Source organism: Arachis hypogaea, chromosome 4 (assembly GCF_003086295.3).
Source record: "Arachis hypogaea cultivar Tifrunner chromosome 4, arahy.Tifrunner.gnm2.J5K5, whole genome shotgun sequence".
NCBI lineage: Eukaryota > Viridiplantae > Streptophyta > Magnoliopsida > Fabales > Fabaceae > Arachis > Arachis hypogaea.
Window position 1 is genome coordinate 9,590,133 of NC_092039.1, and position 23,156 is coordinate 9,613,288.

Here is a 23,156-nt window from a genome sequence, read left to right on the forward strand (position 1 = left end):
AGGAAGTAGCATTTGATTAACTGACTGGAAATAAATGATAATATGTATTTGTTATAGCCAAAAGTTTGAACTTGTGAGACCTTAAACTTAAACACACAGAAGATTATAGTACGTTTTGACTTACAAATGATATGATATCACACCATTTGCTAAACATTTGAACGAATATACTAATGAATATTCGTGAGATTATTTGGTGAGACAAAAGTGTTGCATTTGGCATCAAAACTAAATGAGTATTTACATATCATTTTCTTTATGACTAGTTGAATTAATAGGTTGTTTTGGCATTTTGGTTTGGTGTAAGTATTGAATATAAACTCCTAAAGGAAAGTTTCTAAATTCTAAAGGAATACAATGATGCTTTCAAATGAATTGATTGAAATCAAGAAAAAAACATCAGTGTTTCTTTTACTTTTAACTTTTTTATTAACAAGACACATAAATCCCTAATTATTTATTTGAAGGATTAACAAGAAGATTTGGAGAATGATCCTCTCAATTTTTTCTTTCATTGTTTGATAAAGTGTGATCATATTTTTTAGGTAAGAAAAAAAATATGTGACAAAAATATTAAATGTATTTTATCAAACAATTAAAAAAAAACATAATAATTAAAAAGATCCACTCCAATAAAATCAATTATCAATTATCAAAATTCAAAAGTGGGGATGTCAATTTTGTATGGTTGAGGAGCGGGTTGTCATTTATGTAAAAGGATAGGGGTAGGATGGGATTTTACTCATAGTATTTTACACACCTTTGTACACAGCTCAATCGAAATTCACCAATCTCTTCGTTCGTTAATCTCTGTCTCCATTTCCCGCTCACTATTCGGTTTATTAGCTTGCAACAATGGAAGCTTCCACTTCTTCCTACAAGGTTCGTCTTCTTCTCCTTCCAATCTAGGGTTCCTCTTTCCGTCAATTATATTTCAATTATTTCAAATCATCGTTCAATTAGAGATTGGCTGTTTAATGTATATTACCCTCTGAAGTTCTATCCCTGTTTTCACGTTACTTGCAGAGATGTAGTTATAGTTACTGTATTTGTTTATATAACAGTAACATAACTAACTAACTAACTGAATTCAGTTAACAACGAGCTGAGTCTGTTGTGGCAGTTTAACTCGCATGGAACTGCAACTCTTATCATCTTTTATTATGTAACTGTGTGTGTGCATCTGCATCATATCTATACTTAAGTGTTTCGTAGATCCTATTCTCATTGTCATAATTACTTTTTACTAGTACTGTGTATCTTTACCGTTTTCTTATTTTTATATTTATATAGATGTGTGTTATTTCAACATAAGAAAATTGGTTTAAGGAGAAGTAGAACAAATTTGATGTTAAAAGTGCATAACCAGAAAAATATAACCACAATGTTTGCCAGAAATCATGGTGATGGTTGGATCTAGCTTAGGGGTTAGGACAATGACACCCCATGCTAGCAGTGAAGTTCTGACTAAAGCTCTGGTTGTCTACAATTTTAGTTTAAGTCAGATTATGGAATCACGTTGAATGTTTGATGATATATTATCATTTGCAGATTATATTGGGATCATCCTCAGTAGCACGGCGCAAGATACTATCTGAAATGGGGTACGAATTCACGAAAATGGTAAGTAAATGACATTCGTTCAACAATGATTGGATTGGATTTTAAGGTGTGGACGTGGCTTCTTTAATCTTTTGTATTTACGTGCAGACTGCTGATATTGATGAGAAGAGCATCCGAAAGGAAACTCCTGAAGAGCTGGTTATGGCTCTAGCTGAAGCCAAGGTTTGCCTTCTAGTCATTACTTTTTTAGTGTTCTCTATATCTCACAAATGAATTACTTGATATTGCTTAATTTCTTTTTATAAAAAAGAATGTTGCTTAAAATTGTATGTGTTTTTTCCCCCCATTCAATTATAGAATTGCATACCCCCCCCCCCCCTTCTCAAACCTTTTTTTTTTTATAAATTATATTTTAAAGTAAGCATACATAACTGCATTCATTGTCATCAGTGAACCAGCAAAAAAAGTTCTGTTTGGTGCTAGTGCTGTATTAGATGAGATAATAGATATTTTGCTTCTTTCTGAGAGAGAGTAGAGAGACGTTATAAAGGCATGCTGTAACTGCTTTTTATGATGTCACCTAGTTTTTTGCTTTCAGTGTTTTGTTTCCCTTTCCTTCATGGAAGGCCATGCTATGATCAATTATCCTCTGATTTTGGATGTGATTATGTATCAGGCTAATGCCATCATATCAAAACTTCAAACTACCAGTAACCAAGAGAGGGTTGATGAATCAATGATTTTAATTGCGGCAGACACAGTACATCTTGCTTCCTTTCTGGTCATTGGCAACTGTTAGTTAGGTGTTAATGGTTGTTGTTAGGTGGTGTTACCCAGGCCATTTATTAAATGAGGATATGTAGCTTACTAGCTTCTTTTGAAGAGGTTATAGCTTATTAGATAAATAGTAAATTAGCCAGCCATGTGAAGAAATGAAGATACCCGAACACTTCATTCCTTTTGTAACAAAGTAAACCGTTTGTTTTTTTTTTTTTTATTTTCTGTCCTCTTTTTCAGTTTTTCATGCTTATCTGATAGGAACAATCAAAGTTGAGGATGTCGTTGTTAGGTTCAGGAACGATCAAAGTAAATGATTTGGGTTTATCTTCTCTTGTCTTCATCAAACCATTTCAGAGCAATATCTTGCTCAGTTTTTTTTTTTTTTTAATTGTTGCATCAGTGTGTCTGTGTGTGTTCTTTTTCTTTGTGTGACTCTTCTCTAAATAGTTATGTGGAGATGTTATGTAACTATTCACACTTTCAAAAATACTACATCACTTTTATTCATGAAGCTGCTACTCAGGTACTTATCATCTCTCATTTTTATTCCTTAGGCAGAAGCTATCACAGAAGCTCCCTGTTGATGACTACCTAAAGGATGCTGAGCCAACATTATTAATTACTTGTGACCAAGTATACATCATATTCTTCCGAGTTATAAATATTTCTTCTCTAGTTTTCCTTTGTTCTTCCGTCACATGTTACTAAAGCAACAACATCACTTGATATTCTTTTTCTGAAGGAAACAGAAACAAGTCAAATAAGAATACCTATGGGCCTATTGGGTCGTGATTGTCGGCCCATAAATCAAATAACCACATCCACATAGCCATCGTGGTCGACATCATCACCTCCATAACCTCATCTTCTCTCTCTCTCTCTCCTGCAGAACAAAAATGGCGCAGTGCATAACCAACACATTCCTCCACCCAAAACCCTTCCATCCTCTCCCATCCAAAACAAAACCCGTAATTACCTTCTCTTTCTTGTTTCGAAGTTAGTTATCCGTTTCTTATTTCTGTTAATTAGTTATTTCTCTGTTTGTTAGGTGGGAAATTGCAGGGTGGGGGTGACGTGCAGGAAGAAGGATATACACCCGCAGTACCACGAGGATGCTAAAGTGTATTGCAACGGGGAACTCGTGATGACTACCGGTGGGACCCAGAAGGAGTACGTGGTTGACGTTTGGTCAGGTAACCACCCCTTTTACCTGGGTAGCCGGTCAGCGGTTATGGTTGACGATGACCAAGTTGAGAAGTTTAGGAAGAAGTTCAGTGAGCTCACTGAAATTATGGAGATTCCGGTACTCAAGGGTGAAATCGTAATTCCCTCCAGGCGCAGGGGTATTCAGAAAGGTGGCAAGAAGAAGTAGAAGAATTAATTAGATCCAACACACTTCCCAATTTGGTTTGATTCCTATCTATCTATGTAGCTTCTTATGAATTATTGATTCTTCTTGTTGTTTATAGAAGGGGGAAAAAAAAAGGAAAATGCCTGTGTGGTGTTTGATACTATGCTTCAATGGTTCATTTGCTAATTTTATTTTTGTTAAAGAATGAGAATGAATGTGATTATTTGCTTTAGTTATATTTAAGTCTGATACATTCCATTTATCATTGTTAGATATAGATTTTTCTGTGAAATCACTTATCTCAAAGGTGTGATTGCCTTATACTTTTTGCTGGATAAGTTTTGAAACAATGTTATGAAACTAATTATACCAAAAATTTAAGCGGCTAGATAGAAATACATGAATGATTATATATCTATCAGGTGCTTTATGTAGTGATGTATAAGCTGAAATGATATGCTTATTATAATTGTAAGTAAAGGTTTAGTTTTATTATTGAGATTGTATGCATGATTCAATTTAGTTATTATGAAATTTTGGTGACCAAATTGGATTATGAATTCTTATTTTGAGGACTAAATTGAACATTTTAAAGTCAATGACTAGATTGAATCATGGTTATAATTTTAAAGGCTAAATTAAATTGAGATTAGAGAAAGAGCGGTTATGGTTGTAAAATGAATTTTTTGTTAGTTTTTGTAGCCAATATAGATGTTACATACTTCATCAAAGAAGAAAATTAGGTTATTGTTAGTTTTATTATTTTCTTTAGTGCTATTTTTTTCTAACCAAAGTGCACACTGTTTTGAGCCTATGTACCATTTGATACTACCACAAGAATAATGATAAGAGGGAGAATTTAAGTTGAAAACTAAGCTTAATCATGTCTGAATCATGTAATGAAGTTTTGGATGCTGCTCTAGGTCTTGGAGATGAAACTAAGAAACTATCCCTTTTTTAGCCTCAGAAAATGGTTTGATCTTTGATTCTTCAATGATTTTTCAGCATTAACAAAAGTCAAGAAATAAAAAATCCAAAACTCTGAATTCTTGCATCATATAAATCTAAATCATGCATTAAGGTATACAAAACTTGGTCCAGCTTTATATTGAAGGCAGTGGCTGCATAGATTGATTTGTATTCTATTCATGGCTGTTGAACTTTTCCTTTAAAATAGAATGTTGACTTTTCCTTTAAAATAGAATGTTGACCTTGTTTGAAGTGTAGGTAAAATTGAGATCTTAGTCTATGACTTGTAATCAGAGAAAGTGTGAAACCCAAATGCTACATGTTGCTCCAAAAATTTTAAGGAAAAATAAGGTTACACTCTTGGTATTTGCAATAGAATTACCTTAATTCAACCAAGTGTCTATAAATAGTGAATATCACTTTGATTGGTTTCTATTTTGCAAAATATGATCTGGTGTAAAGGAAAAAAAAGGGGAAAGATGAAATCATGTCCAACTTTGGAGCTTAAAAATAAACTCAGATTAACTTTGTCGAATAAGTTAAAATGATTTATAATTCAATTTACTGAATTTAAAGTTTTAAACTACAATGGGTAATACACATCATTATTTTTATGCTTTTTTTTTTGTCATGGAATTATCGCTATGCTTTAATTAATGTTTTGTGCCCATTCAGCCCAAAAAACACACCCAGTCCAAAATGGATAAAAGTATCCAAAGGAAAAAAATGCAACATGGTTAAAAACCCTTTGTGCTTCCTGACCAAAAAAAAAAAAAACAAACCTTTGTGCTTCAAAATAAAGACTGAAAGCGAGAACCTCTCTTCTTTCGTTAGCACTCCCAATCACAAGCTTCCTCAATTACCATTGCGAGCTACCAATGAGAGGTGGTTATGTTAGGGGAGGACACTCTCGTTCCCATGAGCCCCCAGAATCGTCGAGACGCAATCAAGAGCAACGTTCAGCTAAGAAGATAAGGAAAGGGGGGAAGGTCTTGACTTTTCTGGAGACATGTCACTAGTTCCAAGAAAAGAAGATTGGATGGTGGAGGAAAGAGAAGGTTGCCCCAATGAAGAGCAGCCAACCAGACGATCCTTCAGTGAGGCGGTGAAAGGTGGCAAGAAGCCCATAGCCATAGACGAGGAGGGGGAATGCTTGTAACCTGAGATCCGTGTTGAGAAGGTAAATGGTATCTTTAATTTTGTAGTTAATGAAGCTGCAATGAAGAGCTTAAGAAAACCCTGATGGAAAACACTCATTGTTAAGCTTATGGGAAGGAGGATATCCTTGCCGGTGCTTACCAGGAGACTTGAAGCAATGTGGGAAAAACAGGAAAGTATTGAAGTCATTAATATAGGGAATGAATTTTTCATCGTCAAATTCTTCTCTCAAGAGGATCTTGACTACGCTCTCACTGGGGGGCCATGGAAGATATTTGACCACTATCTCACTTTGAGATTTTGGAAACCAGATTTCAACCCAACGGAGGCTATCATTGACACGGTGGCGGCGTGGATAAGGTTGTCCGGCTTTGCTATCGAATATTATGAAGATGAAATGCTAAAGAAGATTGGCAATGTAATAGGAAGAACACTGAAAGTGGACACTAACACAGCAGACAAGTGTCGAGGAAGGTTTGCGAGGCTGTGCGTTGAGCTAGACCTGTCACAACCATTGATCTCCCAATACTCCATTAATGGAGTCTGCTACTTGGTGGAGTACGAGGGCATACACAATATATGTTTCTCTTGTGGGATTGTGGGCCATGAAAAAGCAAACTGTCCAAGGAGAAAAACTGGGGAGAACGGTGGCCAGAAAGTCACAGAAGAGGCACAGAGAAAAGGATAAATTCAGGTGAATGGAAGCGGATGAGACACAAATGGAAGGGATAATACGAAAAATGCCAATCTTGACAAGGGAAAAAGCGTCATTGACGGACCAGAAGAACCCTTTGGACCATGGATGGTCGTACAAAGAGGAACGCGTGGCAGAAATGCGAAAAAAGGGGTAGACAATGGTACAAGTAGTGGGGTGAATGGAGGAGAGGTAAGGAAAGAAAAGGTAGCAATTGCGGGTACGATATTTGATGTCCTCGATGATGAGAACAATAACGATCCCAAAGCCAATCATGAGGGCACAGGGAATGTCCCCAACAAAACGACAAGCACCCTGGCTTTAGCACCCACAATGAGCAAAAGGAAAGAGAACCAAGCATCCAACATTAATGAGAAAGCCTATAACAAAAAAAGTCCAATAATAACCATTTCAGCCCAACCAAAGTCCAATGGCAATGTAGGCCAAGCAACCCAACCAGTTTTTAACCCCAGCAACCCACCAGACCAAACTAAGCACCCACAAAAAGAAAAAATCCTGAACCAAATTAAAAACATAGACCAAACACCCCATAGCCACACCAATGTCCCAAATATGAAGAATCCGACAAATAATAACCCAAACCTTGGCCCCAATAATGCCCCAGAATCACAAAACTCAGGACCCACCTTCAATTCACAAGATTCACAAATGGAAGAATCAATTTTTCCAGAAACAGGACAAATTAATGAAGCAATGGATGAGAGTCCTGAGCCAGAGCTACCAGACATGAACACAATTGATACGGAGATAATGGTTGAGGCTGCTCTTCTTTACGAAGCCAAGGGTGTGAGAGCTGGCATGGTGGAGGAGAACCAAAACCACTGGTTAGAGAATGGAAAAGAAAGCAGCCTGATAAAGGAAGGAGATGAGGGCGAGAGAACCATGGAAGTGGAAGTGCCCCGTAGGGAGGATGATGCAGCTACGGAGCAATGAGGCCATCCTTTCTTTTCTTAAGATCTGATCTGATGATTATTTTCTCATGGAATTGTAGAGGGACAGCGAGTCAGTCCTTCACTCGCACCCTTAAGGAATATCTGAGAATGCATAAACCTGATTTGGTCATCCTACAGGAAACGAGGTGTAGCAGAGATACTGCGTACCGCACTATTAGTAGAAGTGGGTTTGCTTTTAGTCATGTGCAGGATGCCAACGGTTTTAGTGGAGAAATTTGGATTATTTAGAATGACCCAAATATCTCTGTTAAAGTGGTTAGATCTTGTGTGCAATTCATACATATGGAGGTAACTCATGAAAACAACCATAGCTGGATGCTAACGGCAATCTATGCGAGCCCACAAGAAAGAACTAGAAGGAGTTTATGGTCAGAGTTGAGAACTATAGCAACAGGTATGTCCAAAGCTTGGCTCCTTGTAGGGGATTTCAATGAAATTATGTGTGCCTCAGAAAAGAAGGGTGGAGGACGAACAGATTTACATGCTTGCGCAAATTTTAAAAAATGGATAAATGATTGCTGTTTGATAGATTTGGGATACATTGGGTCCAAATTTACTTGGAAGGGCCCTGTATGGGAAGGGATGGAACGTGTTTTTAAAAAGGTTAGATAGGGCGTTGTATAATGCTGACTGGAGAACTAAGTTTGCGGAGGCAAAAGTTGATGTGTTAACCTGAATGCACTCGGATCACCATCCCCTCCTTGTCACTCTAAATCCTCAGTTAGCCAGCAGGTATGAAAGACCCTTCTGATATGAAGCGATGTGGATCACACACCCTAAGTACAAGAAAACCGTCAGACAAAATTGGAATTACGAGGAGAGTCTGGATAATACTCTTATAGCCCTGTCTAGCAATCTCTCTAGGTGGAACAAGGAAGTTTTTGGCCATGTTGGAAGAATGAAGATAAGACTTATTAATCGAATTAGAGGCATACAGAGGGCTCAGGCAAATGGTAAGAACCCTTTTCTTGAAAGGTTAGAACTTCAACTTCATAAAGAGCTGGCAGATATCCTTGATAGAGAAAAAAATTTTGTGGCTGCAAAAGTCTCGGGAGAAGTGGATTATTGATAACACCCGCTACTATCATACAAGAACCATTATTCGTAGGAGGAAGAACAAGATCCTTAAGCTGCGGAATCATGAAGGGACTTGGGTGGAAGACCAAGAGGAGTTGGCAAATCTAGCCATTAATTTTTTCACACGGTTGTACCAAGAACAAGGTGATACAATACAACTCCAATCATCCAAATCCTACCCAAAGATTCAAGAGGATGTAAAACGGAATATGGATGTGATGCCCACTGGAAAAGAGATTAAAGATGCTTTTTTCAGGATTGGGTCCCTCAAAGCACCTGGGTTGGATGGCTTTCCAGCCATTTTCTACAAAGAAAATTGGGATGTAATAGGGAAGAGCATCATCAATAGGGATGTCAATGGGGCGGGGCGGGGGCGGGAGATGCTTCCCTACTCCCCGTCCCCGCCCCCATAATTAATCCCCGTCCCCGCCCCATTCCCCGTCATGGGAGGATAATTGTCCCCATCCCATTCCCCGCATTCTCCGTGTTTTCCGCGGGGCCCCATTCCCCATCTCCCTATGTTTAACATTCATATGAAAATTATAGTAAAAAATATCAAAAAAACAAAAAAATAAACTAAAAAATATTATTACAAACACACAAACATATCTTATCTAAGATTATAAGTCCAGAAATACAACATAGCAAATCATAGTCCATAAAATAAAATCTTAAAATGCAACTTTCATTATAAAGAAAGCAATAAAACAAAGTTTTTAACATCAAATATTCTTTCATTGTTGGCATAAAACTTCCAACAAATATCTCCATGTTCTCTGTTAAAACAATGGAGACAAATATGTTAACATACAGTGACGAGAATGGAAGCAAACACGCAGACGCAGAAGTGGAGAGGAGAAGGACGCCGTGCCTGAGGAGAGAGAACGACGCGGTGAAGCTGCTAGGGTGACGGCGCAAAAGTGGCCTGTGGCTAGCTGTGAGGGTTTTGAAGTTTGAACCAAGTGGAGAGTGAGAATTGGGGTTTGGATGGGAATAGAGAGTTAGAGAGGGCGCAGCAACAAACGTGAGAAGGGAATATAGGGTTAAGGTTTTTTAATGGGTGAAATTACTAAAATCCTCCCTATGTTAGAAATAAAGTAAGAGTATTTAAATAAGTTTAACAATTCGGAGAATTATTGGGAATGGGGCGGGGATCCCTGCTTGAGTCCATCGCGCCTGTTTCGGGAGAATTTTGCTCTCTATCCCATTCCCACAGAAAAAATTTCACACCATCAAAATCCTATTTGGAGCGATCCCCACAGAAATCCCCGCCTGCTGGGGATTTTTGACACCCCTAATCATTTTAAGAGAATTAGGATAAGACAAAAGGTACATGCATTTTCTACAAAGATTGAAAGGGAAGGGGCAATTTCGGAATGGAATTAGAATAATTGCTGTGCTCATCACCTGCCGGACAAACCCATGTGACCCACCTCACATATGGATATTACCCCCTTACCCCCATGGCCCATGCATTGACCCCATCCCTATCTATTCATTCTCTCTCTTCCAAGTGTTAACGTTTCTCTCACTCTTCCCTCTTCTCGTCCAATATTAATTATTAAATGGCCGGATAAAAATAAAATATGTTATTTTTCGAAGTTTGCAAAAAATTTTTTAAATATCTCTAACTTTTGGTTATATTTAATTTTGTTTTAATATTTTTAATTTATATTAAAATTATTCTTGAACATTAATTTTATATAAAACATCAGGAACAAAATTAAAATTTTTTAAAATATAATTTTAATCTAAATTATAAACTTTAGTGATAAAATTAAGCTAAATTAAATATTAAAAATATTTTTAAAAAATTACAAAAATTAAGAATACAAAATATATTTTATTCTAAATGATTAATCATGTACTCCACAAATTCTAATGATATCTTCTTATTTTTTTTTTCTTTCTCTTTTTTCTAATATGTAACTAGCCTAATTTGTATAAATATAAATTTTAATTTATGTATGGGTTGAACACAATATAAACTAAAATAAAATTATGATGTTAGAAAAGATAAGATGTCATCATGATTTTTGAGTATCCAAACCTAGCTTTATGTATACTAATCACTATTTTAACTATTAGTTTTAAACATAAAGAAAAGTTTTTTTTAAATAAGTTAATAAAGATGATAAGAATAGTATAAGTACATATGCATTAATTAATTATTATAAATACTTTATAGATATTACCATTCCAATAAGACTAGTATATTAAAATTCAAGTACATGTTTCTATGTCTATAGATAAAAACATTCCTAATTTTTTTGTTTGATAAATCTAATAATATTATGAGTAATTAAGAATTTTAGAATATTGTTGTCAATTAATTTGATTTAATTATATTTATTAAAGTAACAGAGATAATTTCACAAGAATGTAAAACTTTTAAATATTATAATTAACTCATATGAAAATTAAATGATTGTAACATGCATTTTTCCCCCTTGGTTTGTAACAAGCAGTTTATTACCAATATGTAACCCTAAATCACAGGAACTACCTACTTGTAAATAACAGATTAGTTAATAAAATATTATATATTTATATAAAATAAATAATAAAGCTTTCTTTTTAATTTTTAAAGCTCTTATTTTTAATGAAGCTTTGAGACACAATCTATTGTATCATTTGAATGATTGAGTAATTATTTAAATTTAATATCTTTTTCATACACATGATCACACTCACACCGAAAGCAAGCAAATTTGTGAAACTGTTATCACTTGTAAAGTTTGTAATGCGGCAGTTAGAAGCAGAAAGAAAAAGGAAAAAGAAAAAAGGAAAAAAAAAGAAAAAAGATACTAATTAAATAGTAATGTCAGATTCTTGGCTTCTTGTAAAAGGATACACATAACAAAAACCAAGCAACCAAGCATATATGAATTGAAACTTTTTTGAGTTTTTTCCAATCTGTTTCCAACCACATCACAACCTCCATGTTACCATTTCTTTGTTTGTTTATTGAAACAAAACCCTTTTTTGTGTAACAATCCCTGATTTTCTGGCAGTTTCTGTGGATTCTCCTTATCACTGCTTTGCAAAGTTGTTGTCTTGTTTCTTCTTCTTCTGCCATTTTTGATACCATTCACATTGGCATTGCCAATTCTCTTTCCTTCCTTTGGTATCTAACCATTTTTTCTCCAAGTTCAGATCTGTTGAGTTTGTTGTGTTTGTTGATTTGTCTCTCAGGTAAACAAAAGAAGCAGCTGAAGCGGTGTTTGTTGTTTAACTTCTCAACCTCTTTTGAAGTGTCATAGAATAAAGGGTACATTCACATAGTGCAGAATATTGTTTTGTTTTGCCTTGTTAGCTTGTAAAGTCTTGTACTTTCATGAATGCATCTGCTTAATCTAGCTATGTCTATCTCTTGATGAGTGTTCTTCTGGCTTTTTGAACTTGTTTTCTTTTTTCTTACTCAAGATCTTGAAAAGGAAGGGTTTTTCTGTGATTTGGGAGTGTTAGGTTTCTGGGTCTGTATTTGTTTTGCTTCACCTTTGCAAAGTTTGAATTTTTCGTTAGAAGATAATTGAAAGGTACTGTTTGGGAAAAAGCCACAATGTGGAGGGTTCTTGGGGTAGGACACTCTTATTTACTGATTCTGATGATGTTAGTCTCAGTGAGATTGAGCATTGTTGAGGCTCAAAAAAAGTCCTTTCTCATAAACTGTGGTTCAAACTCTTCTGTGAATGTGGATGGTAGAAGATGGGTTGGGGATATGAACCCTAATAATAATGTCACTCTTAGTTCCCCTGGTGTTGCAGTATCCACCTCTCCATTGAGTGGAATTTCTATCTATGATTCACTCTACAAAACAGCCAGGATTTTCACTGGTTCTTTGAATTACACAATCAAAGATCTTCAAGGGAACTATGTTCTTAGGTTCCATTTTTCTCCCTTTGTGGATGTTGAGGACTACAATGTGAATAAGTCCTCATTTAGTGTGGTGGCTAATAGTCTGAAACTACTCTCTGAGTTCAATGTTCCGGAGAAGATTTCGCAGTTGCAGAATTCAGGAAAGAATTCTAGTTCATTCTCCTTGATTAAGGAGTACCTTTTTGATATCAGTGCAGAGCTTGTGATTGAGTTTGTTTCAACTGGAAACTCCTTTGGATTTGTCAATGCCATTGAAGTTGTCCCAGTTGTGGACGAGCTCTTTGCCAGCTCAGTCAGGAAAGTTGGTGGTGGAAACTTGAATGTGACGGGACGTGGAATGGAGACTATGTATAGATTAAATGTTGGTGGTCCTGAGATTCAACCTGATCAAGATCCTGATCTTTGGAGAACTTGGGAAATGGATTCTGGCTATATGATCACACAAAATGCTGGCATAGGAATTAACAACAGTTCCAATATCACTTATGCTTCTGCAAATGATACTTCAGTAGCTCCTCTACTTGTATACGAAACAGCAAGGGCAATGTCAAACACAGAAGTCTTGGACAAGAGATTTAACATGTCCTGGAAATTCGAAGTGGATCCCGATTTTGATTATTTGGTCCGGCTACATTTCTGCGAGTTGGTTTATGATAAGGCGAACGAGAGGATTTTCAAGATCTACATAAACAACAGGACTGCTGCAGATAATGTTGATGTTTATGTTCAAGCAGGAGGGAAGAATAAAGCATATCACCTGGACTATTTCGACGCCATGTCTTTGAGCATTAACACATTATGGGTTCAACTAGGTCCTGATGCAGGTGCTGGTGCTGCGGGAACTGATGCTCTCTTGAATGGACTAGAGATTTTCAAGCTTAGTCGAAATGGGAATCTAGCCTATGTCGATAAACATGACTCAGCTGGCAATGCAGCAAGCAAATCAAAAGTTCTTTGGGTTGGAATTGGAGCAGGTCTAGCTTCTATTGCTGTAATTGCAGTTATAGTTATTCTTGTTTTCTGTTTCTGCAGAAGCCAGAAGAACAAATCAAGTGACACGAAAAACAATTCTCCTGGTTGGCGACCTTTGTTCCTTGTTGGGGCGGCTGTGAACAGCACCATGGCCGCGAAGGGATCATCAGGAAGTCAAAAAGCATATGGATCTGTGGTCTCAACAAGAGCTGGCAAGCACTTTACATTGGCTGAAATCATTGCTGCCACAAAAAATTTTGATGAGAGCTTGGTAATTGGAGTTGGAGGCTTTGGTAAGGTGTACAAGGGGGAGATTGATGGTGGTGTCCTTGCTGCGATCAAGCGATCCAACCCGCAATCTGAGCAAGGCTTGGCTGAATTTGAGACAGAAATTGAGATGCTCTCCAAACTCAGGCATAGGCATCTTGTGTCATTGATTGGTTTCTGTGAAGAAAAAAATGAAATGATTCTGGTTTATGAGTATATGTCCAATGGAACTCTTAGAAGCCACTTGTTTGGGAGTGATCTTCCCCCATTAACTTGGAAGCAGCGTCTCGAGGTGTGCATTGGCGCTGCTAGGGGACTTCACTACCTACATACAGGAGCCGAGCGTGGTATAATTCACAGGGATGTCAAGACAACCAACATATTGCTGGATGAGAACTTTGTAGCCAAAATGGCCGATTTTGGTTTGTCGAAAGATGGACCGGCTTTGGACCATACTCATGTTAGTACAGCTGTGAAGGGAAGCTTTGGCTATCTAGACCCGGAGTACTTCAGGAGACAGCAGTTGACCGAGAAATCGGATGTGTACTCATTTGGGGTTGTGTTGTTTGAAGTTGTTTGTGCTAGAGCTGTGATCAACCCAACCTTGCCTAAAGATCAGATCAATCTTGCAGAATGGGCAATGAGATGGCAAAGGCAAAGATCAATTGAAACAATCATTGATCCTCATCTTAGAGGAAACTATTGTCCCGAATCCTTGGCGAAGTTTGGGGAGATAGCCGAGAAATGTCTCGCGGACGATGGGAAGAGCAGGCCAACTATGGGGGAGGTGTTGTGGCACTTAGAATATGTGTTGCAGCTACATGAAGCTTGGTTGAACAGGGACAGTATTGTAACTTCCTTCTCAAGTAGCCAAGATTTGAGAGGTGCAAAAGATGGAGGACAAGAATTGGTGCACGAGTCTTCAAGTCAAGATGAAGAAAATGAATGAGGCCATAATCAATTGAGTTCATTGATTCTGAATGCTAGTAGCCTAGTAGTTCATTGTGATCATTGAAGAACCACTACCACAACTTTACATATTCTTTAAATTTGTTTTATTGAATGAAGTATTATTTCCCCCTCCCCACAACTTCCATAATTTTTTTTTTTAAATTTTGCATCTGATTCTTGTATACTTTGTAGTGGAATGGTTAAGTTATCAGCATTTTGTCTACAAAATGAAAATGGACATTTGTGATGTTCTTTATTGTTGTATTGACATAGCAATCGATTATATAGTATTGGGATCTTTCATCTTTTCTCAAAAGCTCATCAGATTATCATCTTATGTAAGCAAAAAGCAGAGAAAACTGAAAAAAAATTACAATCGAAAATTCTTTTTTGTGACCCAATAGAAAGATTAAGATGCTAAAAATAGAATACAAGAAAATTGAAAATTTTGACAAAAATAATCAATCATCAATTACTGAATTTTGTTGACCCAAAGTTTGAAGCTAGGAAATAGGAATCACTTGTAAATTTTTTATCATTCTATAGGTATATATGTTTAAAAACTTAAAATCAAATTATTAATTTTTATAGGGACTTAAAATAAATACATTACTTTTGTGTAGGAGAAAAAAAATTAAACAATAGTAATACATAAACAAAATACTTTTAGAAGTACTTAGATATAAATTATTCTTTTTTTATAGATATGAAAAATCAAATTCCTAGTATTTTTCAAAGAGGTTTTTATTTTATTTTATTTTATTATGTTTTGGTTTCTATTTTTAAACAAAAATATTACATATACAAAAATATCAACTATCAAATTATACATTATATATTTATGTATATTTATAAATATTGATTTATACATTTTCTTACTAAATAGCCAATCACCAAAATAATTAAACTTTTTCATAATAAAATAATCAAATATATCATAATAGAATAATTAAAATTTTAAGAATATAATAGTAAATATTTTTTAGAAAATACCAAATATGTATTTTATACATAATTGATTATTGGGCTTTTTTTAATAGAATGACAAATAAATTCTTGAAATTTATATTTTAGATAGATTAATCTTAAAAAAAAATTAATAAATTTTTTTAAGATAATAAATATAAATAAATTAATTTAAATTAAGATTTTTTTATCATAATTATAAGAGACTAATTTAAAAATTATGTAAAACATATGTTATTCTAAAAATTTTTATTGATATTTGTTATGAATTTATTTATCACTCTATTTATTTATTTATTTATATTACATGGTTGATTTAAGTAGCAGTGTGCAGTGAATTGTGAAAGAAAAGCGAGGCAGCATCCAGTAGCAGAGGGAGCTCTTTTTCTTCCAAAACCCTACAAACTGCAGCCTTAAGCTTCTGTTACTCTCAATCTCATACACTCTTCTTCTTCTTCTTCAACAGCAGAAAACCCTAATAATCTAATCTACTAATAAAGATGCCTCCAAAAGCTGCGAAATCGAAGGAAGCACCTGCTGAGCGCCCAATCCTTGGTCGATTCTCTTCTCACCTCAAGATTGGCATTGTAATGCTTCTATATCTCTCTTCCCAAATCCACTCAACAAGTTTCAATCTTGACGCTGTTCCAGCATCTCTTTTTTCAATCTCTAATTTGGGTGTTTGGTCTTTCCACTTCATCTTCGCGTTTCCATTTCTTCAATCCCTAATAATACCCCAATACCAGATTTTTACTTCCTTTAACTTCATGAATAAAAACGGCTTGCTTCAATTTACGACCTCATGATTTAAAACTACGGATTGGAAGCATTAAGTGTATGTTGGGTTTAGTTCAGCTTTTAGAGCAGGAAAAAAAATCTTTTTTTTTTTAATGATTTTCAAATGTTATCTTTAAACTATTCATCATAAGCTCTTGTGATTCATATTTTTCATGTTAGTTAATAGTTGTTGCTACCTTGTTCAGGTGGGCTTGCCAAATGTGGGAAAATCTACACTTTTTAATACACTCACCAAGATGGCAATACCTGCTGAGAACTTCCCATTTTGCACCATTGAGCCTAATGAGGCAAGGGTCAATGTCCCTGATGAGAGATTTGAGTGGCTCTGCCAATTATACAAGCCAAAAAGCGAGGTGAGTGATGAAACTCTTTACAAATACTTTTAGTGAATTTTATGGCCAGCTTGATTGAAATCCTCTTTCTTTAGTATAATATGGATGACATGTGAAGGTTTATGAATACAGGTTTCAGCTTTCTTAGAAATCCATGATATAGCTGGATTGGTCCGAGGTGCTCATCAAGGACAAGGGTTGGGAAATAGTTTTTTGTCCCACATCCGTGCTGTAGACGGCATTTTTCACGTTCTACGTAAGATGCTTACTTTTCCTTGCATTTCATTTTGTTGGGGTTGCATTACTTAGATTATGTGTAATAATGATTTGTGAGTTATTGACCTATGCCCTTGCTGTGTTTAGGAGCATTTGAGGATCCTGATATTATCCATGTAGATGATGTTGTTGATCCAGTGAGGGATTTAGAGGTTATTACTGAAGAATTGCGGCTGAAGGTATGCTTAATTAAAAACTTTTCTCTACCATAAAGAGTGACTTTGGCACCTACAATCACCTTGTTATTGTTTGATGAAATATGAAACTGCATGTTAGACTGTTAAGTGGAAATCATTTTGAGGGGATTTACTTAACAGATATTGACAGATATACTCATTGGTTTTTTTTTTTTAATTTTTCTTTTATGTTTAGGATAATTCATTATCCTCTAAATTCAATGTTTCTCTTCATCAAAATGAATTCCTTCTTCTTCCAAAAAAAAGGTGAGGGGTTGAGGGATAGGGTTGAGGCATAGATCTGGGCTAGGAGTGTTACAACTTCTTTACACTGAATTAGTGTGCATAGAATAATTCATGACTAAGGAATAGAGATAACTTCCAAAACATCACTGTGCCAGTATCTAGTTGCATTTCAGGAAGAGGGAAATAGAAAATAGTAATAACTAACATGAGAGGTTTAGAGAAATCAATTGTACTGGTCATATGCTTGTATTTGGAATGAAAATGGGAATAATGCTTCCTAGCACAGGTCACAGAATGGAATCACCATCTTTCAAGGTGCCTATTTGCTCCTAAGTCGGGTTGTGTTTGTGGCTTCTCTTAATGTCTTTATGATCTGCTTATGGTTGCATGCTAAGCAACTAAGTTGCCATGCACTTAACTTTTTGAAATTCAAATCCTTCCTCCCCCCGGTTCTCTCTCTCTCTCTCTCTCTCTCTCTCTCTCTCTCTCTCCACAACTTGTACTTCTGTATTTTATTATTATTAATAAAACTTATTTTTACATACAAATATTCAGTAGAGCAGTTGTTCTCTGTAATATAACTACTTTGTGTTATACTCTAGGATATTGAATTCATGGAAAGAAAGCTAGAGGATCTTGAGAAGAGCATGAAGAGGAGCAACGACAAGCAGTTAAAAATTGAGCACGAATGCTGTCAAAGGGTTTGAGTTTAGCTATTGAGCTCTATAAGTTTGTACATGAAAAACTATGGTTCTTTTTATGGATGAATGATGCAATTTTTTAATATCGGCAGGTTAAGGCATTCATTGAGGAAGGAAAAGATGTGCGCCTAGGGGATTGGAAAGCTGCTGATATTGAGATTATAAATACATTTCAATTGCTAACTGCAAAGCCTGTTGTATATTTGGTATAAATATAATTTTTTTTCTTTTCCTTCCTTTTCTTTTTGTCATATATATATATTCCCCTCTCTGAATTCTGAAGGTCCTTAGGCTTTTTATATACGAATATGAATTGGTATTGCCTAAGGGATATTGTGTAGCTAACCATTTAGATACAGATACCTTTGACTTTTGTTGACTCCTGTAACTGCTTTTATAATAAGCCTTTTATGACTTTACTCCTCTTTATGTTAATGGAATCCTTTTCTCTTTGCTTGTTCTCTGCATACATTTGAGGCCATTGGCCATAAAGCTATCAATGTACATGTGGATTGTAGATCATAAACCTGCCAATTGTGTTTCACATACACCTTTTGTTAGCAAATGCAAAGTGCATATGTACATGCATACATCCAAGCATATGGCAGTATGTATGTTGATTATTCAATATGGTTAGCCTGGAACACCATATTCTGGATTTTTAAGAAGTTTCCTTCACACTTTATATGTTTTGCACCATATCTATCATATTTCTACGTTAGTCCTCCTTGCCATTTCCTAGTGGATGGGGAAAGCTAGACAATAGACTTTATGTCATTCTTCAATGTTATGTGAATCTGATCTATATATGAATTTTCTCTCTTTTAATTTCTACATTTCATTGCAGGTTAATATGACAGAAAAAGATTACCAAAGAAAAAAGAACAAGTTTCTTCCAAAAATTCATGCATGGTATGGAATCTTTTTTTTTGTATTGTTTATTTTTCATCCTTCTGCTTCAATGAGTCATTAGGCCTTGTCTTGTTCATTGCCTACCCCTTGCTGCCAGAGACGGATCCATTCATAATATGGGGGCAAGTGCCTCCACTAGACTTTGAAAATTTTGTAAGTAGTACATAATAATGATATTTATTTGCCCCCATTATGTTGTTAAATTTGACCCTACTATATTAAATTATTATGGAAATTATTTTATGGTCATGTTATAGACATTTTACCCCCACTATCAAAATTTTTTAGATCCATCGCTGCTTGCTATACATGCATTTAAAGCACGAACCAAGGAATGCTAGTGCTGATTGAAAGTGTATCTACTAGAATCCTGTGGCAAGGAACACCCTTAATTATCTACTTTTTCAACTATTTCCCCACTATCTGTGTTAACAATTGATTGCTATTCTTGTTGTTTCTTGTTTAATATTATTACTTACAAGTTATGTTCTTATTGTGCTGTTAGCATTTTTGTGTATTACTCTCTCAACGTTCAGTATTCTCTAATGTTGGAAACAAATCAGGTAACATTGGTTTTCTCTATTCTACAGGGTCCAGGAGCATGGTGGTGGACAAATTATTCCTTTCAGTTGTGTTTTAGAGAGGACTCTTGCTGATATGCCGCCAGACGAAGCAGCTAAGTATTGTGAGGCGAACCAAGTTCAAAGGTCTGCTCAAAGTATATGTGTTGCTGCTGCTACATGTTTGATGGCTAATTGCTGTCTTTTTTAATTGATTTTCTAAAGACCGAGCATTTACCTCTTTGGCAAACAAAAAATTATGATTTTGAAATTCCAGTGGAAGCAATTTTGTGCTTGTTAGTTTTTAAGAGATAAACTGTACAATTTATCTGGACTAAAATCTTATGCTTTTCATTTTGACAGTGCTCTTAGCAAAATAATAAAGACTGGATTTTCAGCTATTAATCTCATATACTTCTTCACAGCAGGACCTGATGAGGTAATACACATCTTCATTTATCCTTTTGTACTGCTAAAAGTTTGTGTATTTTGAATTTTTGTGCGCTTTGCTCTGAATATGAGCCAAACATCTTATCCTATCTCACAAGCATAGCTCATCTAAAAATCTGGTGATTATAGGTGATTCTTTTTCATATTATCTTAGAATTGTTATTCATTTTTCTGTTTCTCTCTCTTCCTCTGTGTGTGTGTTACTTTGTTGATGGATTGAACAATTTTGTAGACTTTCTCAGATGATGTTACATCATATGTTTTCTTTCGTTTGGTTATTTCAGGTTAAATGTTGGCAAATTAGACGCCAAACAAAGGCTCCCCAAGCTGCAGGGACTATCCACACTGATTTTGAAAAAGGATTTATCTGTGCTGAGGTTATTCTAGTCATTACTTTTGGACTTTCCTTAATTCAATTAATCATTTTCTCCACTGCATAGCGCTGCTGGAACTGGTTTAGCATTACAAGTCTATGGCTATTGATTGCTCAGTTAAACCATAATGACTGCTTCAATCAACCCCACTGTTAACTATGAAATCTTTAGATGTTTGCCTCCTTTCTAAAGAATTTGTTAAGCAAAGAGCGACAGTTTTGCACGCATGGAAAATGGAGCAAAATATCCATTTTGTTTTTAGGCAGGATCCAACCTTGGCATTTTGGAAAAACTCAATTCAATGCAACTTTGTTGTTTCACTCTTGTATTATGGATTAGTGAAATGCTTATTTGGAAAATGGTTGTCCTTTCACTGTCTATATGGTTCACTGAGATTACAAATTGAGATTTGCTTAGATATCTGATAACATTTTATATCAGTTGGCAGAGGTATTTTCATTACCTATTTTGCTTAGTCATTCTTGTTAGAATATATTTGTTCTTTTTTCTGCTTGTGAAGTACTGAAGTTTTACAGATTACAAATTATTCATCAAATTTTCCAAGTAGATGATTGTTCTGTCAGAGGATTTTTCTTTTTCATTACAAAAAAAAAAAAATTCCCTGATCATTTTTCATGATCTGATTACAGCAGTCTATTAATATCACAGTACTTATAACTAACCATAAAGAATGAAGGTTAAAAGCTATAAATTCTTCATTGATGTATGAGAAGCAACAAATACTTTGGACCAATTTTTCTTCCACGTGACAGATTGTAGGTTGTAATAAATATGTCCAATCATGCAAGTATTAATGTGGGTGCATTTTGATTGTTGTTCCAGGTAATGAAGTTTGATGATCTAAAGGAACTTGGTAGTGAGGCAGCTGTAAAGGTAATTATTTTACTTTTACTTTCTGGTTGTAATTGTTTCTGTAAATTGCTGTTGGATTCCTAAAATTTTGTTATAGTGTCCAGCATCGGATCAATAACTCAGCGAGTTGAGATAACATTTTAGGTCTGATGGTATAGGTTAATTCATAAAACTTGAGCACAATTTCTTTCTTTATTTGGTTCAATCTATTGTCAACCAATGTATGCTAAGCAATTTAATTTCTTTTGTTTGAACTTATTACAAATTTGTTCCTCAAAGAAGAATTGTCATTATGGCTTTGAAAGAAGGTATCACCTACCAAGTGGTGATTGTTCTATATTGACTAAATTTTCGCCAACAATTGCGGAAATTGATTAACCATATAGAATGAAAAGGGGTGACTTGAGAAGTTGATATGTTGTATTTGACAAGTGCATAAATATTATAAATATATTGAGAAGCTTATGTTCATAGATTTGTTAGCTCTTTGGTTTCTATTTTTCTTTCATTTTTTATCATGCTTTTGTTAAGAAAAAGAAAAACAACAATATCATTTTTTGTTTGTTTCCATTTCCTATTTTTAACTTTTTAAAATCCAGAAAATACTAAAAACTAAGATAGAATCTGATCAAGCTCCAAAATTTTCTTTATGGTTCCCGGATCATATATGTTCTTTGTGCAACCATATCTAATGAAGTCCACCTATGAATGTGGTGCTGAAGTTGTTAATATAAATCATGGTTACCCTACCAAGCACCAGCAACCTCCACATGCCTTCTTTGTTTTTGTATATACACATCACTGGCTTCATTTTAGGGACCTAACAATTTCTTCTACTTTATTGTATTAGGCTGCTGGAAAGTATAAGCAGGAAGGTAAAACCTATGTAGTCCAAGATGGTGACATTATATTTTTCAAGTTCAATGTTTCTGGTGGAGGCAAGAAGTGAAATCCAAGAATATCACCTGAACTATGCATGGAGTGTGTGTGCTTCATGATGCTGCCATAATACCATGCTGCACAACTTGTAAAAGCTTGGAATGTAATTTTTGGACCATGTTTAAATTACTACTGCTCCTAGTTAGGTTGAATAATTCTAGTGGATTTTGATCTTAATTGGTTCCCCATTCCCAAATTTGCAATATGCTACTCTACATTTTTATAGATGTTGGTGAATTGATATTTACTGCATGTTATGGATCAATCAATCAATCAATCAATTTAATGGTGGGTTCCTTCATGTGGGTTTTGATGTCACCTAGGAATTTTGGGATTACTACTTTTAATGAATGGTTGATTTAAATACTTTGGTAATATTCAATGTGGAGAACTATAATATACCATCATTTGCTTAAATAAGTTTTTCATCTCATACTTCTATGAGGTGTTTTTTTTATGTTTGCATTCTCTTTTATTCATTCATTTTACTGCGTTTGATTTGTGAGTTTGTTAGGATTTGATTTGTGATTTGTGCAACAGTAGATTTTGGGAGTTTGATTTATGAATTTGTTAACGTTTGATTTCTAGATTTATTGAGTTTTAGTAGGTTTCGTTAGGGTTTTGATTTTTATTTTGAAATTTAATTTTGATTTTATTTGAATAGAGATTTGAGGAATAGGTGCAGTATAGTTTGTGTATCAAGAAAGAACGATTTTTTAGTTTTTTTTTTTTTAAGAATCTAACGTATTTTTATACGAATAGTAAAATGGTGTTAATTAGAAAGGTATGTGCATAGCAAAATTGAGAATTGAAATTTCCATTGTCAAAACAAAACCCTATAGTATACAGTCTGTTATCTTTTGCATGCTATTTGCAAATGCCATCCATTACACATTTTGCAAAGTAGTTATTATTATC

General features: G+C 35.0%; 5 protein-coding genes across 5 annotated transcripts; all 5 read left to right on the forward strand.

Annotated features, from left to right (window-relative positions):
* The first annotated feature begins 739 nt into the window (after nucleotides 1-739).
* Nucleotides 740-2,671, forward strand: LOC112796177 (uncharacterized). Its single transcript, XM_025838515.2, has 4 exons — nucleotides 740-882; nucleotides 1,552-1,623; nucleotides 1,711-1,785; nucleotides 2,240-2,671. The coding sequence occupies exons 1-4, from the start codon at nucleotides 856-858 to the stop codon at nucleotides 2,360-2,362; spliced, it is 297 nt and encodes a 98-aa protein (XP_025694300.1). The 5' UTR covers nucleotides 740-855; the 3' UTR covers nucleotides 2,363-2,671.
* A 119-nt stretch (nucleotides 2,672-2,790) lies between these two features.
* On the forward strand, nucleotides 2,791-3,930 carry LOC112796176 (large ribosomal subunit protein bL31c). Its single transcript, XM_025838514.2, has 3 exons — nucleotides 2,791-2,976; nucleotides 3,086-3,311; nucleotides 3,392-3,930. The coding sequence occupies exons 2-3, from the start codon at nucleotides 3,240-3,242 to the stop codon at nucleotides 3,713-3,715; spliced, it is 396 nt and encodes a 131-aa protein (XP_025694299.1). The 5' UTR covers nucleotides 2,791-2,976; nucleotides 3,086-3,239; the 3' UTR covers nucleotides 3,716-3,930.
* Nucleotides 3,931-5,930: 2,000 nt separating this feature from the next.
* LOC112794614 (uncharacterized protein At4g02000-like) lies at nucleotides 5,931-6,509 on the forward strand. Its single transcript, XM_025836603.1, has one exon. The coding sequence runs from the start codon at nucleotides 5,931-5,933 to the stop codon at nucleotides 6,507-6,509; it is 579 nt and encodes a 192-aa protein (XP_025692388.1).
* Nucleotides 6,510-11,288: 4,779 nt separating this feature from the next.
* On the forward strand, nucleotides 11,289-14,899 carry LOC112796179 (probable receptor-like protein kinase At1g30570). The gene has a single exon (XM_025838516.3). It carries the CDS (start codon nucleotides 12,129-12,131, stop codon nucleotides 14,631-14,633), a length of 2,505 nt encoding a protein of 834 aa, XP_025694301.1. The 5' UTR covers nucleotides 11,289-12,128; the 3' UTR covers nucleotides 14,634-14,899.
* A 1,015-nt stretch (nucleotides 14,900-15,914) lies between these two features.
* Nucleotides 15,915-22,539, forward strand: LOC112796180 (obg-like ATPase 1). The gene is made up of 12 exons (XM_025838517.2): nucleotides 15,915-16,188; nucleotides 16,585-16,752; nucleotides 16,864-16,987; nucleotides 17,095-17,186; nucleotides 18,032-18,130; nucleotides 18,223-18,336; nucleotides 18,978-19,042; nucleotides 19,633-19,749; nucleotides 19,966-20,041; nucleotides 20,337-20,429; nucleotides 21,270-21,320; nucleotides 22,150-22,539. The coding sequence occupies exons 1-12, from the start codon at nucleotides 16,102-16,104 to the stop codon at nucleotides 22,246-22,248; spliced, it is 1,185 nt and encodes a 394-aa protein (XP_025694302.1). The 5' UTR covers nucleotides 15,915-16,101; the 3' UTR covers nucleotides 22,249-22,539.
* Nucleotides 22,540-23,156: the final 617 nt, after the last annotated feature.

Bases quoted from the DNA above. Each gene is read 5' to 3' on its own strand.
- LOC112796177 (XM_025838515.2), top strand. From the start codon at position 856: ATGGAAGCTTCCACTTCTTCCTACAAG. The intron at 883-1,551 runs GTTCGTCTTCTT...TATCATTTGCAG, and splicing joins CTTCCACTTCTTCCTACAAG to ATTATATTGGGATCATCCTC. The intron at 1,624-1,710 runs GTAAGTAAATGA...ATTTACGTGCAG, and splicing joins GGTACGAATTCACGAAAATG to ACTGCTGATATTGATGAGAA.
- LOC112796176 (XM_025838514.2), top strand. From the start codon at position 3,240: ATGGCGCAGTGCATAACCAACACATTCCTCCACCCAAAACCCTTCCAT. The intron at 3,312-3,391 runs GTAATTACCTTC...TCTGTTTGTTAG, and splicing joins TCCCATCCAAAACAAAACCC to GTGGGAAATTGCAGGGTGGG.
- LOC112794614 (XM_025836603.1), top strand. From the start codon at position 5,931: ATGGGAAGGAGGATATCCTTGCCGGTGCTTACCAGGAGACTTGAAGCA.
- LOC112796179 (XM_025838516.3), top strand. From the start codon at position 12,129: ATGTGGAGGGTTCTTGGGGTAGGACACTCTTATTTACTGATTCTGATG.
- LOC112796180 (XM_025838517.2), top strand. From the start codon at position 16,102: ATGCCTCCAAAAGCTGCGAAATCGAAGGAAGCACCTGCTGAGCGCCCA. The intron at 16,189-16,584 runs GTAATGCTTCTA...TACCTTGTTCAG, and splicing joins CTCACCTCAAGATTGGCATT to GTGGGCTTGCCAAATGTGGG. The intron at 20,042-20,336 runs GTAATACACATC...TGGTTATTTCAG, and splicing joins TCACAGCAGGACCTGATGAG to GTTAAATGTTGGCAAATTAG.